This window comes from Pristis pectinata, chromosome 9, assembly GCF_009764475.1.
Source record: "Pristis pectinata isolate sPriPec2 chromosome 9, sPriPec2.1.pri, whole genome shotgun sequence".
Taxonomy (NCBI): Eukaryota; Metazoa; Chordata; class Chondrichthyes; order Rhinopristiformes; family Pristidae; genus Pristis; species Pristis pectinata.
In genome coordinates, this window is record NC_067413.1 from 27,874,721 (window position 1) to 27,891,710 (window position 16,990).

Consider the following 16,990-nt stretch of genomic DNA (forward strand, 5'->3'; position numbering starts at 1 on the left):
CTTCATAATTTTCTGTTTTTTTTCTGTAAAAACTTGAGCAAAGAATCTGTCTATAATATGAAAAGAGGTGGTTGCGCTGAGAGTGCAGTGGGGTATAATGTCTTATGCTGCATAATAGGTTTTACTTTGAAAATCCAAAGTGCACATAATCTATTATTTTACATTAGAAACATAGGAACATAGAAAACCTACAGCACATACAGGCCCTTTGGCCCACAAAGTTGTGCCGAACATGTCCCTACCTTAGAAAAATAGAGGGCTATGGGTAAGCCTAGTAATTTCTAAGCTCCATGTACCTATCCAAAAGTCTCTTAAAAGACCCTATCGTATCCACCTCCACCACCGTTGCCAGCAGCCCATTCTACACACTCACCACTCTCTGAGTAAAAAAACTTAGCCCTGACATCTCCTTTGTACCTACTCCCCAGCACGTTAAACCTGTGTCCTCTTGCGGCAACCATTTCAGCCCTGGGAAAAAGCCTCTGACTGTCCACACGATCAATGCCTCTCATCATCTTATACACCTCTATCAGGTCACCTCTCATCCTCCGTCACTCCAGGGAGAAAAGGCCAACTTCACTCAACCTGTTTTCATAAGGCATGCTCCCCAATCCAGGCAACATCCTTGTAAATCTCCTCTGCACCCTCTCTATGGCTTCCACATCCTTCCTGTAGTGAGGCGACCAGAAGTGAGCACAGTACTCCAAGTGGGGTCTGACCAGGGTCCTATATAGCTGCAACATTACCTCTTGGCTCCTAAATTCAATTCCACGATTGATGAAGGACAATACACCATATGCCTTCTTAACCACAGAGTCAACCTGCGCAGCTGCTTTGAACGTCCTATGGACTCGGACTGCAAGATCTCTCTGATCCTCCACACTGCCAAGAGTCTATTAATACTATATTCTGCCATCATATTTGACCTACCAAAATGAATCACTTCACACTTATCTGGGTTGAACTCCATCTGCCACTTCTCAGCCCAGTTTTGCATCCTACCTATGTCCCGCTGTAACCTCTGACAGCCCTCCACACTATCCACAACACCTCAAACTTTGTGTCATCAGCAAACTTACCATCCTTCCACTTCCTCATCCAGATCATTTATAAAAACCATGAAGAGTAAGGGTCCCAGAACAAATCCCTGAGGCACACCACTGGTCACCGACCTCCATGCAAAATATGACCTGTCAACAACCACTCTTTGCTTTCTGTGGGCCAGCCAGTTCTGGATCCACCAAGCAATGTCCCCTTGGATCCCATGCCTCCTTACTTTCTCAATAAGCCTTGCATGGGGTACCTTATCAAATGCCTTGCTGAAATCCATATACACTACATCTACTGCTCTTCCTTCATCAATGTGTTTAGTTACATCCTGTTTGTCACATTGTTGAAAACAAGGACTTATAATGAGGATTAACATCATCAGATGTTTTGTTTTTTCTCTGTGAAAAGGTTCTGGGATCATGCTGCCCCAGGAAATATTTCTTGTATATCTTATGGGCAGGTTGTCTTTGCCTCAAATAATGCTATAGAATTTTTTACATATTAGACAGGTTCAGGTTTAATGTCTTACCTATAGAATGGTAGTGAACTACACAGTGCTGAGAGAATGAGAAAGGTTAAGAGATTCTTGAATTCAACACAATGAGGATGTAGGGGAGGAGAAGAAGAGTAAACTTTTCTGAAATCTAGACAATTGCATTTATGGAACAAACCTCTTGTTGTTGCCATAAAGATATACTGAAAGTAATAAAGAATTTCAGGATGTGGGCAGTATGCAAGACCACATCTAAAACAGGTCCTTCAGCTGATGAAGTTATAAGTAAATGGTTAACTTTGAGTCACCCATTTGTTAATGGAGCTTGGTAGTGTGGTGGTAATTTAGAGATCCAGGGTGTTTTTGTTCATATCTCACTGAGCATTGAGAATTTGAACTGATTTCTAAAAAAAAAATGTTTGTTATCAATAAAAGGGAAAATGAAGCTGTCAGATTATCAAAACAATATTGACTTTTATGAAGTAAGAAATAATTTTGCTGACATTGCTTAGTTTGGCCCACAGATAACTGTTTTCATATCAATGTGGTTGACTCTCAATTGCTTTTTGAAACAACCTAACACGTCATCCATTTTGGGCATGAGTGATAAACCTAAGGTTGGGGATGCACAACAATGTAGTGTGCTACAAAAATAAGTGACATTCTGAGACTTTGCTGCAGATGTACAAGTTATTCTGTTTCCTTATTTGAGTTAGTTTCTCACAAAGCCACTTATTTGGCCAAGGTCGTGCTCCTCCTCAGCAGGTAGTTCAAAAGTGAGCTGTCGGCTAAAACCATTGCATGAGTTAGTGCACTCACAGTGCTGTGCTTGCATGTTGTAACGTGGAACATGCAATGCACAGGAGAGATCAGATTCCAACACAGCTGATCGTCTACTCTGTATGGTCTGGGGTGGAACTCGATCATGGTGAGTGAAGGGCTCAATGTACTGTGTATCTGACCCTTTAGCTGTGATCAGTGTACCTCACACAGTCCTATAAAACTAAATGATGTTCCTGACCTGGCCAGAAAAGGACAGTGGTTGGTTTCCTTTATTTTAATGAATTTATCTCTTAATAATAAATGTATTTACAACACATTTAAATTTTGATTTAACAACTTTTAATTATTTAAATCTACCTCAAAGGTTTTCAATGTCTCCGATCAAAAGGCCATCAGGGCAGTCTGAGGGCAGGTTACTGAAACAAGTAAGAGATATTAATGAGGAAGCCTGGCCAAAGTGGTCCATTCTTAAAGAAGGGGTGGAAAGTGGAGAGTTGGGTACATTTGATGACGGAATTCTCGAGCATTCTGCAGAGACAGCTGCTACACACACATGGGATGGCGTTCTCAAAGGGATGAGTACTTCTGTACCACATGATTGCCTAATTGGTGAGGTTAAAGTTCAACCCCTGGTCCAAGCTGAGATGGGCTTGGTTTTCAGTTACCAGTGTTATGCTGAGTTAGCTGATCTCAGCAGTATCATGTTGAATGTGCTATCATTGACCTCCTTATCCACTGGATCAAGGACTGGGGAATTGAATCCCCAAATTATCCTAGAGAGCATGGACATCAAATGTGGATACCATCTATCAAGATGTTGTCAGTGATATTCAGTGTTTAGACTCACATTTTTGTGTCCCTATCTTCAAGGGAGAACAGGAGTCAGCTCGCGCCTTTTAAAGATGGCAGGACAAGTGGATATGGCTGACTGTAAAGTAAATGGGATCCTTGGCTTTGTAAGCAGTGATATAGTGTGACTTCATTGCTTTTGAATTCAAAATCTTTACAATTTGCTGGTTAGTCCTCAGTTTGAGTGTTGGAGATTGGCCAGAATGAAACAAGAGGCTTCATCTTTGTGGAGAGTCCAGAAATGCTGAAGTTTTCCTTCTCAAAGACAAGCAGATGAATAGGGGGGGTTAAAAATATGAGGAGTTCTGTAAAGAGTAAAGTGGGAGAAACTTTATTTCTACCAGCAGGCAGTTTGATGAAAAGAAATCAAAAGTTTAGGATAATTTGTCAAATCGGTAAAGGGAGAAAATCTCTTTTTTAAAAACAGCAAGTTGTTAAGATCTGGAATGCACTATTTGAAAGGGTGGTGAAATCAGATCCAAAAGGGAATTAGAAATACACTTGAAAAATAAAAATCTGTGGTGTCATGTTGAAAGGAGGAAGTGGGACAAATTAAGTAGTCGTGTCAAGGTGCCTGCATGGATACTGTGAACTGAAAGTCTTTTTCACTATTCCTCTTTTGCACTATTTATTTATTTCTGTAACTTATAGTAATTTTTATGTCTTGCACTGTACTGCTGCCGCAAAACAACAAATTTCATGACATATGTCAGTGATAATAAACCTGAATCTGATTCTGGAAAAAAAAGGTCTTTGTATGTGTTGTGTAGTTCTGTGATTCAGGGCCTGACTTTCTCACCAGAAGTACACAGCCACAACTAAATGGAAGGTCACATTATTTCCATGTGCTGACATTCATCTCTGATTGCAGATGGATTGCGATTAGTTGCTAAATGTGGCCTGTGTAACAGTCTTCCAGAAATCTTTTTCAGTGTTTGAGAGTAGGTTGGGAGCATGGAGAATTCCAGTCTGGGAGAATGCTTTCAATGATACCACCTCCTCCAGTATCATAGGCCATGCTTCTCACTCTTCTGCCTTGTGAGTTGCATTGCTCTGCAGGGTGTTTGAGCAGCACACGGACCTCACACATCATGTACAGCTTCTGCCTCACAGCTCCATCCACCACCTGGGTTCAATACTAACCTCTAGTGCTCTGTGTGTGGAGTTTGCGCTGTGTGGGTTTCCTCTGGGAGCTCTGATTTCTTCCTGCATTCCAAAGACGTGCAACTGGCTGCTGTAAATTTCCCCTAGTGTGTAGGTGAGTGGTAGAACCTGGGGACTGTGAATGGAAATGTGGGGAGAGTAAAGTGAGAATAGTGGGTATTTGAAGTCAGCACCAACTCAATGGGCCGAACAGCCTGTTTCCACGCAGTTTGATTCAATGACTCTATTGGTAAGCCATTAATTGATAATTGCTTATTCTTCCCCCATTGGGATTTGAACCCTTTAAAGTTAACGTTATCACTTAGAGCTTGGGTCACTTGAAGGGCACGTACAGTGCACTCACGTCTGTATACTGATCTGATACTAATATTCAGGGAGAGAGGAGCATGAGAGGGATGTACAAGAATGAAGCAAGGGAGAATGAATCCAGGGGAGGGAGGGAGACTTAGGAGGGCAGAGTGAGGGAGAATATGGTGAACAAGAGTGAACTAAGAGATAAGGGAAATAGAGGAGCAGAAATCTACCTCAAGAAGCAAGGTGGCATCAGTAATATGTTTCTATTTTGATTTAAAAACAGAAACTTCTGAAAATAGCAGGCCAGGAAGCATCTAAAGAGAGAGATAAATAAAGTGAATCTTCTAGGTCAATAACCTGTCAAAGGATAGTCATTTATTTCAAATTTGGACTCTAGTAAGGCCTTTGACAAGGTCCTGCATGGTAATCTACTCTGGAAGGTTAGATCACATGGGATCTAGGTTGAGCGGGCCAATTGGATACAAAATTGGCTTGGTGGAAGGACATAGAAAGTGGTAGTGGAGGGTTGTTAGTTAGATTGGAGGCCTGTGACCAGTGATGTGCCACAGGGATCATTGCAGGGTCCACTGTTGCTTGTCTTCTATATTAACTATTTGGATGGCAATGTTCTGAACGTGGTTAGAAAGTTTGACGATGTTACCAAAATTGGGGCTATAGTGGACAGCGAAGAAGGTTGTCTAAGATTACAACAGGATCTAGATCAACTGGGAAAGTAGGCCAAGGAATGGCAGATAGAATTTAACCCAGACAAGTGCAAGGTATTGCATTTTGGTAACTTAAACCAGGGCATTAATTACACAGTAAATTGTAGAGCTCTGGAAAGTGTTGTGGAATAGAGAGACCAAGGGGTACAGGTACATAGTTCCTTGAAAGTGATGACACAGGTAAACGGGTTGGTGAAGAAGGCATTTGGTACGTTTGCCTTCATTGGTCAGGACATTGACTACGGGAGTTGGGACATCATGTTACAACTGTGAAAGCCATTGGTGAGACCACACTTGGAGTATTGTGTGCAGTTCTCATCACCAACTATAGAAAGGATGTCCTGGAAGGGGTTCAAAAAACATTCACAAGTACTGGTGGGTATGGTTCTGTCACTTTATAACAGCTGGTACAGTACTGGTGGGGACGGGTCTGTCGCTGTATAACATCGGGTACAATACCGGTGGAGATGGGCTTGTCACTGTATAACATCAGGTACAGTACCAGTAGGGATGGGTTTGTCACTGTATAACAGGACTAGAGGACTTTATAACTCAGAAAGGCTGGAAAGGCTGGGACTTTTTTTTCCTTGGAGCATAGGGAGTGACCTTATAGAGGTATATAAAATCATGAAGTACATTGGTAAAGTGGATGGTCACAGTCTTTTTCCCAGGATAGGGAGTCAAAACTAGAGGACAAAGATTTAAGGTGAGAGGGGTAAGATTTAAAAGGGACCTGAGTGGCAACTTTTTCCACACACAGGGTGGTGGGTATATGAAATAAGCTACCAGAGGAAGCTGAAGAGGCAGGTACAATTACAATGTTTAAAAGACATTCAGACATGTACATCAATAGAAAAGGCTGAGAGAGATGTGGGCTAAATGCAGGCAAATGAATCTAGCTCGGACAGACATCTTGGTCAGCATGGACAAGCAGGGTTGAAGATCCTGTTACCATGCTGTGTGACACTATGTTACTTCTAAATTTGTGTCTTGATTCTTGTTCAATCATGGATCATAGAATAACAGGCCATTTGGTCTATCATCCATGTCCTACCTAGTTAGTGGAGCTATACAATTACTTCCATTCTCCTACTCTCTATATCCATTATCCAACATTTTTGTTTACTTCAAGCTTTTATCCTTTTCAGTCCACGCTAGCACACTAAGTTCTGAGTCATTAAGTCTTTTATACCTTCCCCACACGGCAGAAAGGTGTACAACCCAGAATGCATTGCAAAAGGTTACAGAATAAAGGCAAGAATTTAGAAAGTACAACATAAAATTAGTATCTTCCTCTTTCTGAATAACATGATCCTCATATTATTAAGAGAGTGGAAGATACTAATTTTATACTTCTCCCTTGTGTTGTGAGATTCCACCCCTTTGTGTGCTGACTGTGTACGCCTGTTTGCAATGGACCTTTGCCAAAATTTGCACTTGTTCAGCAGAACCACTGGGAGTGAGGCTGGAGTGACATGGCAGTTACCCCTGGTGTTGAGGGAGTCTTTGGGAGAGCCCTGTGGCCCAATATCTCCAGTGGCCCACTGAGGACCTTCATGCGAGGGAGAATATGGCTAAGGTCAATAGTTCCAATCACTGATGCAAGACCAGAACTGCTTTATTTTTGGCTTTTACATTGATTGTGTTTGAAAGGGGTGGTTCAGACTTTACCAGATGGAAGGCACACATGAGATGCAAAATGGGAAATGGGGGGAGAATGGGGCAAAGCAGAGAAATTTTCCAGAGAGCTGTCAATGGATCATATCGGAAAGAGGAATAGAACCAAGTGAGAAGCTGACAGCTCAGATTTTCTGTGCCACAGAGCAGCATGGCAACTGAGGTGTTGAATGATTGCTCAGGGCTACAGAAGAGGGAAGGAGCCCTACGCCCTGCTGCTATGGGAGAGGGTCGAGTTCTGTGTCCTCTGCTATATACCTTCTAGACTCTATCAAGTTCTCTGACTTTAGGTAACACCCCTTCTGTCTGCTTCAGAACTGGCCATGTCTGCTTATCTTCATTTTGCTTTATTTTTCTGTTTCTATGAATATAGCCTGGCTTGCCGAGCATGCCCTATAACTTTGCTATTAACAGCACATTATTCAGACAAAAAAGCAGCATGTACTTCTACTGCTCCTCTGACTGACTGTTCCTATTTAACCTATTTGGTCACACCCTATCAGAACTACTCTTGTTGTTCTACTTGTCCCTTCCCCATCTTCTCTGCTGCTGAAAACAAACTTGTTTTTCTCTCTTACCTAGTTCTGATGAAGGGTCATGGACCTGAAATGTGAAGTGTTTCTTTTTCCACAGATGCTGTCTGATCTGCTGAGGGTTTCCAACATTTCCTGTTTATATTTCAGATTTCCAGCATCTGCAGCTTTTTGATGTTCTTTGACAATCATCAAACTCAGTCCTGGATTAATTAATATCAGCATGTGTCAGAGATGTTCTTAACTCTACATCTCGTCTTGGGGTAGATGCAGTTCTGTTGTTTATATCCTGCTCAGCATCTGTTAACCGCACAGGGTTTGGTTTTTGCACTTGCCTCTCCAGTGGGCACAGTGCATTCAGTGAGGGTGACTATCGGGTAAGTGCATTAATTGTATTAGAACTGGGGGAGTTGTAGCAGCTGGTGGATACAAAGGCAAGGAAGTGCAGTGAAAATGAAAAATGCTGTGAGTAGAAGAGTGGGCGTGGGTATGCTTAGCACGGTAGAATGAGGGTAAAGAGATTTTACACCATAGAATGCAGATGAGTCAAGGTGTGTACTCACATTGAACTGGTTCAATTACTTCATCTAACACCACACAACATTTACTTCTGCTGCCTTGCCTGAAACAATCCAAGCATATTATCATTCACGCACTGATCAGTGTGAGCAGATGACCAAGAAATTGGTCAAGGGGTAGTTTTCAAAGCTTACAGCAAAACAAGAGTAGTGATGAAGGTTCAGGGAGAGTTTGGAGACACGGCCGCAGTAGGCATATCCACCAGTTCTGGAGTCATCTAGATGTTGGGGTAACAAGTGGCCAGATTTGGAAGAGTGCAGGTATCTTGGCAGAATGTGGAGATTATGGAGGTGAGGACAAGTTCAGGGAAGGATTTAAAATATGTGTAGGATTGTTTGAAATTGAGGGATTGCCTGGTCAGAAGCCAGAGCCAATATAAGGAGGTAAACTTGAGTGTAACAAGTGAATGGACACCTGTTGTTCCTCTTCTCAGTTGTATCTAACCTTGGCAATATGGTTGCCAGCAGTGCTCTATTATAATTACCATCCTAGATTTAAATAGAAAATATCGAGCTTCAAGTTCCTAGGAGTGAACATCACCAATAGCCTGTCCTTGTCCAACCACGTAGACACCACAGCCAAGAAAGCTCACCAGCACCTCTACTTCCCTAGGAGGCTAAAGAAATTTGGCATGTCCCCGTTGACACTCACCAACTTTTATCGATGCACCATAGAAAGCATCCTATTTGGATGCATCACACCTTGGTATGGCAACTGCTCTGCCCCAGACCACAAAAAACTGCAGAGAGTTGTAGACACAGCTCAGCACATCACGGAAACCAGCCTCTCCTCCATGGACTCTGTCTGTACCTCTCACTGCCTTGGTGAAGCAGCCAGCATAATTAAAGACCCCACCCACCCGGGTCATTCTCTTTTCTCCCCTCCCATCGGGCAGAAGATACAGGAGCCTGAGGGCACATACCATCAGGCTCAAGGACAGCTTCTATCCCACTGTTGTAAGACTATTGAATGCTTCCTTTATACGATGAGATGGACTCTTGACCTCACCATCTACCTTGTTATGACCTTGCACCTTATTGTCTACCTACACTGCACTTCCTCTGTAGCTGTGACACTTTACTCTGTATTCTCTTGTTGGTTTTACCAGGCACGGTTCAATTCCTGCCGCTGTCTGTAAGGAGTTTGTACGTTCTCCCCATATCTGCGTGGGTTTCCTCTGGGTGCTCCAGTTTCCTCCGACATTCCAAAGACGTACGGGATAGGAAGTTGTGGGCATGCTATGTTGGCACCGGAAGCATGACGACACTTGCAGGCTGCCCCCAGAACACTGCAAAAGATGCATTTCACTGTGTGTTTTGATGTACATGTGACTAATAAAGATATCTTATCTAATACCTCAATGCACTGTGTAATGAATTGATCTGTATGAACGGTATACAAGACAAGTTTTTCACTGTACCTCAGTAAAAATGACAATAATGAACCAATACCAATAAATCTATACTAATATCTCTGTCCAATGCTAAGTCAGTGTGGGACACCCTTTATCCTGTTTTTAAACATGTTAAATTAAGGTCAAGTTTAATTATTTCCTCAGCTACAAAAAATAATGATTAAATGCTGATAACGTTTAGCCCAGAAATTCAAGAACTTTGTAAAGTTCGACATTGTGGTTAAAGCAAAATAAGCTCTATAATTTAGCAGAAGCGATATTTGGAGATCATGTAAGTGGCTAGCATTCACCACAGCGCACTTGTCAGGAAAATAATACGAATGAGGCTACAAAAAAATACCTCTGGCTATTTCAGGTGAGTATGACCAATTATTATTAACAAAAATATCAAGAGGAAAGGAGTGGAGGGGGTGCCTTTGAAATTCAATATTGGTCTAACGAATAGCGGCAAGATTTTTCCTTTTGTTGTGGTGTGGCATTGTGTGTCTCCTGCTCTTGAGTGCAACCAACAGTAGTTCAAGTGAAGTGTCATTGAATCTGGATGCTGCCTTTGCTCTTTGTGAATCCAGACAGCTCCTTGGCCCAGAAATTCAAGAACTTAGTGATTATTTGCATGTACACGAACCAGCTAAATAGTACGGCATGAGCAGAATGCCAAATTTAAAATGAGACTCCCAACTGCATGATAAAGGGCTATAACACAAAGATCACTGGGCAAACACAATGATGTCAAATGATGAAATTCCACTGCAAGTAAAAACTTGATAGCAACAAAAGTAACTGTGATGCTGTGAATCCTTCTGGAGAAGAAAGCTTGCAGTTAAGTGGCCTGTTTTCTGCATGAGCTCCACTCAAAACTCTGAGTGAGAATCAAAGCCTTGAGGAGCTGCTGGAATTAATAATTCTTGTTCTTTTATTTGCAGAAGGATCCTCACTATCTTCAGCAATGGCTTGAAGCTTTTGTCACCTCCTTTGAACGAATTATTGACATCAGCTCCTTTGAGCCACTGCAGCGAAGGTAAATAAAGTGTAATGCCTTTCTCCCCATTTAATCAATGCAGCAGCACCTTCCAAATTAACAGCCTCTTCCCCCTAGAGCAGGGTCTGCAACCCAAATAACAAAAGGACTATTTAGTTTCAGATTTGTTCAAAATTGCAGTATCTTAAGAGCCACAATCCATGTAACTGGCTTTTACAATGAATGAATACAGGGCCGATTGCCAGTATTTTCCAGCTTGGTGGCACAATATCTTTTTGTGAGGTGGACCAACTTTGCAACCCAAGCTACTTCCGAGTACCCCATATGGAAACTGTATTGCATTTTAACCATATGTGACCAAAATTATAAGTATACAGTAATGTTTATAAATGGAATAGTCATTATTCCTGCTCACTGCTCCAATCAAAAGTCAACAGTCACCATGAGACTAGGACCCAGTAGAGCACCTCAGACAGAGGTAAACTCCTGAAGGCAATGTTCCATGACTTTCAGAAAAATTTGTGACTGTTGTGTTTTTAAAAAGTTTGCTGTTCACATCTTCCTCTTAGGGGAGGGGGGCTGGAGGGGGGATCAAAATTTGGGAAGCTGGATGCGTTTCTTCCCTATACACCTCAGCAGTCACTTTGCTTTATCTAGCAATTCCCCCAAGTTCATGGACATACTCCTGCCGCTAATAAAAGTAAAGCAGGAGCAGAATGATAATAACACAAATTATAAAGACCAATGAGTCTGTAACAGATCTTTAAAAGACACTTTAAAATTATAGTTAATGCCAGTGAGAGACCTACACTCATCAGAAAATCATTGAAGTGTTATATGGTGACCCTCCGGTAGTCATAGAGTCAAACAGCACAGAAACAGGCCCTTCGGTCCACCATGTCCATGCCAACATTTTCTGCCCATCTACTCTAATCCCATCTGTCCGCACTAAGTCCATATTCTTCTATACCTTGCCTATTTAAATGCCTGCCTAGATGTTTCGGATATCCCTCAGGTACCCCAGTGTTGCACAGTGACAGCTCTTCATTTGCCAGCACTGTATCCCAATGTTATAGCGACAGACCAGCCTATGTGAACTGTACCCCTGTGTTAAATGGAGGTAGAACCATGCCTACCACACAGTGGGGTCTCTGGGCCCAGACCTGGATGGACAGGGGTTGGTGTGGAGGGTGTATGGAAGCTGAGACCTGCCTCAGGTCTGCAGCCACAGCCTCCCAGTTCTCTGACAGTTGTTCTAACTAAAAGTTAAAAAGAACAAGCTGGTCAACTTGGTCATAATTGTACTTGTCTCTGTATTGTACAGTGATGACACCATTCCCGTGAATTGTAATTCTGAATCTTATTTTATGGTTACATTGGCAGTATCCTCTTTATCCAGTCCTCTTCTAAAGCCATGAAAAGCTCTATAGAGGGCATTAAAACCAAAGAAGCAGGCTTACAATTAATATCCCTCCTAAAATATTGGACATTTGCTTCTGTTTTTCCTGGTGTTGTTTTTTGGAGGTTTCTGACCCTCACCTCATTCACAACTTGCCTCCTCCTCACCCATTCCTCAATTAAAGTGACCTTTAAATATATGTTGCACCTTTAATTACCTCAGGAGATCCCCAGTGAACAGCCAATGAATTATTTTGAAGCATAATCACTGTTGTAATAAAAATGGCAGCCAGTTTGCACACAGAAATCTCCAATCAGATTTGTTTATTAATGATGAAAATTGATCGGTATTAGGCATAACTTCACCATTCCTTTTTAAAACAGTACTTTGGGAATTTTTGTATCAAGCTGAGAGAGTAGATGGGGCCTTGGTTTGACATCTTGCAGAAAAAATGTCACCCCTGATGGTGCAGCTCTTCCTCAGTACTACACTGGGGTGTCTGGCTAAATTTTTTCTTGGTTTAAGTCTTTAGATGGTGCTGAGAACTGTCTTGGGAGAGTAAGTGACAAATGACATGATTTAATCCAGTTAGAACAGATTTGAGGTGACTTGAGAAGGCCTTAGGTCTTCTACCTCAGTATTTTGAGAAAATACCTAACTGGAATTTGCTGTTATTTCAAAGCAGTTAAGACTGGGAGAGTAGCTTTGTAGTATTGTTGTTGCATTTTTTTAAAAAAAAGACTAAGCAATTATAGAACCTCTGATCTGATTTTTTAAAAAATAACATAGTAAATCTGTTATCACATTTTGTTTCACAGAAGAGAAGGGGGGATGCACAGGCCTGATCTGATTAATGTTTAGTTGCTATGGTTTCAATCCTCTGTATTTCCTTGTTAATTCCAGGCCTGAAGAGATGACTGCAGAGATTCCACTGTTGCCAGGCAATGTCCTGCAAGTCCTGAGCCATCAACTGAGTCAATGTGTACAGAGATTATCGACTGAGGAGGCTGGGGCAGGCCTTGGACAAGCTCTCCTCCTGATAAAGTTCCTCATCATAATCTGCAGGTGCATGCTATTATCATCATTTTCTTTATTATTCATATTTTGGAGATTTTGTTTAATGGGTTTTTCAGCTAGAGATTGACCTGTGAAATATTTTGGCAGGCAAGCAGCAGCAAAGATGAAAATCTGCATCAAAATCTTCTCTGTGGATTGAAATGAGGTGAAAGTTGAGTCAAGTGTCTGCTCAAACTGTCCTCAAAGCAGAAGTGGGAGGAGTAGAGGAATGATCCCCACAAATACTGATGAGATAAAAGACTAATTAAACTGTTCTTTTGGTGTTCATTAGTAAATATTTGTTGGCTGGGGCAGTAATATTGAGCTCCTGATATTATTGAGATCTCAGAATGGCTGCTGTGAGACACAGAAAGTGTACTATGTTTGGTAGGCATTGAGACAAGCTCAACAGTCACATATGCTCGTCGTTAACAAGTTTCACCGAATAGTAAACTGCACTAGGAACTTGGATGCAGAGCTCTGGAATTAATCTGTAGTTTTATCTATCATCAGGGTTGGGTGTCACTTCCTGGTATTTACTGCTTATTCCTAGTTCCCATGAGGAGGTGGTAAGGAATACTGCTGCAGTCCTTGTACTGATGGTGTTCCTGTAATGGTACCATGTAGGGAATTTCAATAAATTGCAGGCATAGCATTTCTTGTCAAAGTTGAAATAGTACATGACATAAAGGGGGAAGCTTTTGTCTTCATGTAATAGAAGGAGAGGTGCTGTTGAAGTTAACCATAGCAAGTTGTTGCATGGATCCTGACCATGGTGTGCCTATTGACCTAATGATGAGAGATGGAAATGGCAAGGTTCAGGAACCTTGGATATCAAGAGATATTGTAAGTTTTTAGTCAAAAAAAGGAACCAGATGTTAGGTTTAGGAAGCTGAAATCAGATAAGGCCCTTGAGGAGTATAAAGGAAGCAGGAAAGAACTTCAACAGGAAATCATGAGGACTAAAAAGGGCCATAAAATGTTCTCGGCAAGTAGGTATAAGGAAAATCCCAAGGCATTTTATAAAAAATATTAAAAACAAGGTAGCAAGGGAAAGAATAGATTCACTCAAGGACAAAGAAGGGAATTTGCACCTGGAGCCAGAGGAAGTGGGTGAGGTACTAATTGAATACTTTGTGTTGGTATTCACCAAGGAGAAGCATGTGGAAGATAGTGAGATTAGGAAACAGCATGTTAATATTCTAGAGCATGTTGATATTAAGAAAGAGGTGGTGTTGGGTCTCTTGAAGAACATTAAGGTGCATAAATCCGCAGGATCTGATGGGATCTATTCCAGGGTGCGGAGGGAAGCAAGGCAGGAGATTGCTCATCCGACAGAGATCTTGTATCCTTTTTAGCCACAGGCGAGATCCCAGAAGACTGGACAATAGCCAGTGTTGTTCCCTTGCTTAAGAAGGACAATCGAGACAATCCAGGAAATCATAGGCCAGTGGGCCTTGCATCAGTGGCAGGGAAATCATTGGAGAAGATTCCTTGGGACATGATTACTCAATTTGAAAAGGCATAGACTTATTGGGGAAAGTTAGCGTGGTTTTGTGTGTGGGAGGTCATGTCTTACAAACTTGATTGAACTTTTTGAGGAGGTAATGAAGATGATTATACAGACTTTATTAAAGCATTTGACAAGGTCCATCATGATAGGCTGATCCAGAAGGTTAAGGTACATGGGATCCACAGTAAGTTGTAGGTTAGATTCAAAACTGGCTTGGCCATAGAAGGCAGAGGGTAGTGGTGGTGGGGGGTGGGATATTCTGACTGGAGGTCTGTGACTAGTGGTGTTCAATAAGGATCAGTGTTAGGACCTCTGTAATATATAAAAGATTTGGACAAAAATGTTGGTTGTCTGATTAGCAAGTTTTCAGGCGACACATAAATTGGTGGAATTGTGAATAGTGAGGAAGGTTATCAAAAGATACAGCAGAATACAGATCAATTAGAAATTTGGGTGAAGAAATGACTGATGAAGCTTAATCCAGGCAAGTATGAGGTGGTGCATTTTGGGGCATCAAATGCAAGAGGAAAGTATACAGTAAATGCCAGGCCTAAATCGCAAGTCCATAGCTCCCTGCAAGTGGCAACACAAGTGGATAGAGTGGTTTAAAAAGTGGCGTATGGCATGTTTGCCTTCATAGATCAGGGCATTGAGTATGAAAGTTGACAAGTCATGTTGCAGCTGTATGAAACTTTAGTTAGGCCACATTTGGAGCATTGTCCAGTTCTGGTTGCTGTAGGACAGGAAGGATATAGAGGCTTGCATTGGGGTGCAGAAGAGGTTTATCAGGATGGTGCCTGGATTGGAGAGTGTTAGCTACATGGACGGGTTGAACAAACTTGGATAGTTTTCTCTGGAGTATCGGAGACTGAGGGGCAACCTGATAGAAATATATAAAATCATGAGAGGGATAGATAGTCAGGATCTTTTTCCCAGTGTGCAAATGCCAAACACGAGGGCATTGGTTTAAGGTGAAAGGGGAAAAGTTTTCTTTTCCACAGAGTGGTAGGTGTCCAGAACGTGTGAGGTGGTAGAAGCAGATATGATTTTTAAGAGGCCTTTAGACAGACACATGAACAGGCAGAGAATATAGGGATACAGACCACGTGCAGGTAGATGGGATTAGTTTGGATTGGTATCATGGTCTGTACAGCTGCCATGGGTGAAAGGGTCTGTTCCTGTGCGGTACAGTTCCATTCTGTTCATTGTAGTTCTCCTTGGTGTAATTTGTCACATTAGCTGGAATCAGCTACAATGGTAAACTTGAGTTGTTGCAGATTGTACAAACTGCAGTGCACCAATGGTGAACTGATCTGCCTCGGATGTCACAGAAAACCTTGAGCATGTTGACCCTGTAGTCCTCCTTCATGTCATGCAGATACCAGAGTGATTTTGAGTCTTCAGGAATAGAGCCATTCATTACAAGATAACCAGCTACTGCCCTGATACTTTGCCTTGGCTGGTCTAGCTCATCATTCAGTCATAGAGTCATAGAACACTACAGCATAGAACCAGCCCTATGGCCCATCTAGCCCCATGCCGACCTGATCTTCTGCCTAATCCCATCTACCTGCACCCGGACCATATCCCTCTAAACCCCTCCCATCCGTCCATGTACCTATCCAAACTTCTCTTAAATGTTACAATTGAACTCGCTTCTACCACTTCTGCTCATTCCACACTCGCACCACCCTCTGAGTGAAGAAGTTTCCCCTCAGATTCCCCTTATATTATCATCTTTCACCCTAAACCTATGTCCTCTAGTTCTAGGCTCACCCAACCATAGAGGAAATAGTCTGCATGCATTCACCCTATCTATACCCTTGCCATGTTGGTGCCAGAAGAGTGGCGACACTTGTGGGCTGTCCCCCAGCATATTCTCAGTAACACAAAAAAGACTCATTTCACTGTGTGTTTTCGATTACATATGACTAATAAATAAATATCTATATACCCTTTATAATCTTGTAGACCTCTATAAGATCTCCCCTCATCCTCCTGCACTCCAGGGAATAAAGTCCTAACCTATTCAACCTTACCCTATAACTCAGATCCTCAAGTCCTGGCAACATCCTTGTAAATTTTCTCTGCACTCTTTCAAGCTTATTGATATCTTTCCTGTAGGTAGGTGACCAGAACTGCCCACAATACTCTAAATTTGGCCTCATCAATGTCTTGTACAACTTCAGCATAAAATCCCAACTCCTGTATTCAATGTCCGGTCAATGGTGACAAGGCCAAAATGTTGATAGTAGTCTGCTTAATAATTAAAGATCAACAGTGGAGGGTGCTTTCTCTTTCAAGAGATAGAAGAGGTGGTGGAGGCAGGAAGAGTAACAACATTAAAGGCATCTTGACGGGTACTTGAATGAGCAGGGCTTAGAGGGATATGAAATTAATGCAAGCAAGTGGGATCTGTACAACTATAAATCTATGATCATTATCTGTTATGACTTAGATGGCAAGCTGGCACTTGTCAGCC

General features: G+C 41.9%; 1 protein-coding gene across 4 annotated transcripts in view; it reads left to right on the forward strand.

Annotated features, from left to right (window-relative positions):
• The window catches only part of nbeal2 (neurobeachin-like 2), a 192,044-nt gene that overhangs the window by 60,303 nt on the left and 114,751 nt on the right, over positions 1–16,990 (forward strand). For all 4 annotated transcript variants that reach the window (XM_052022635.1, XM_052022636.1, XM_052022634.1 and 1 more), the window contains exons 2-3: positions 10,485–10,579; positions 12,843–13,004. In XM_052022635.1, the coding sequence (XP_051878595.1) occupies positions 10,485–10,579; positions 12,843–13,004 (257 nt within the window). The remainder of the gene's footprint in view (positions 1–10,484; positions 10,580–12,842; positions 13,005–16,990) is intronic.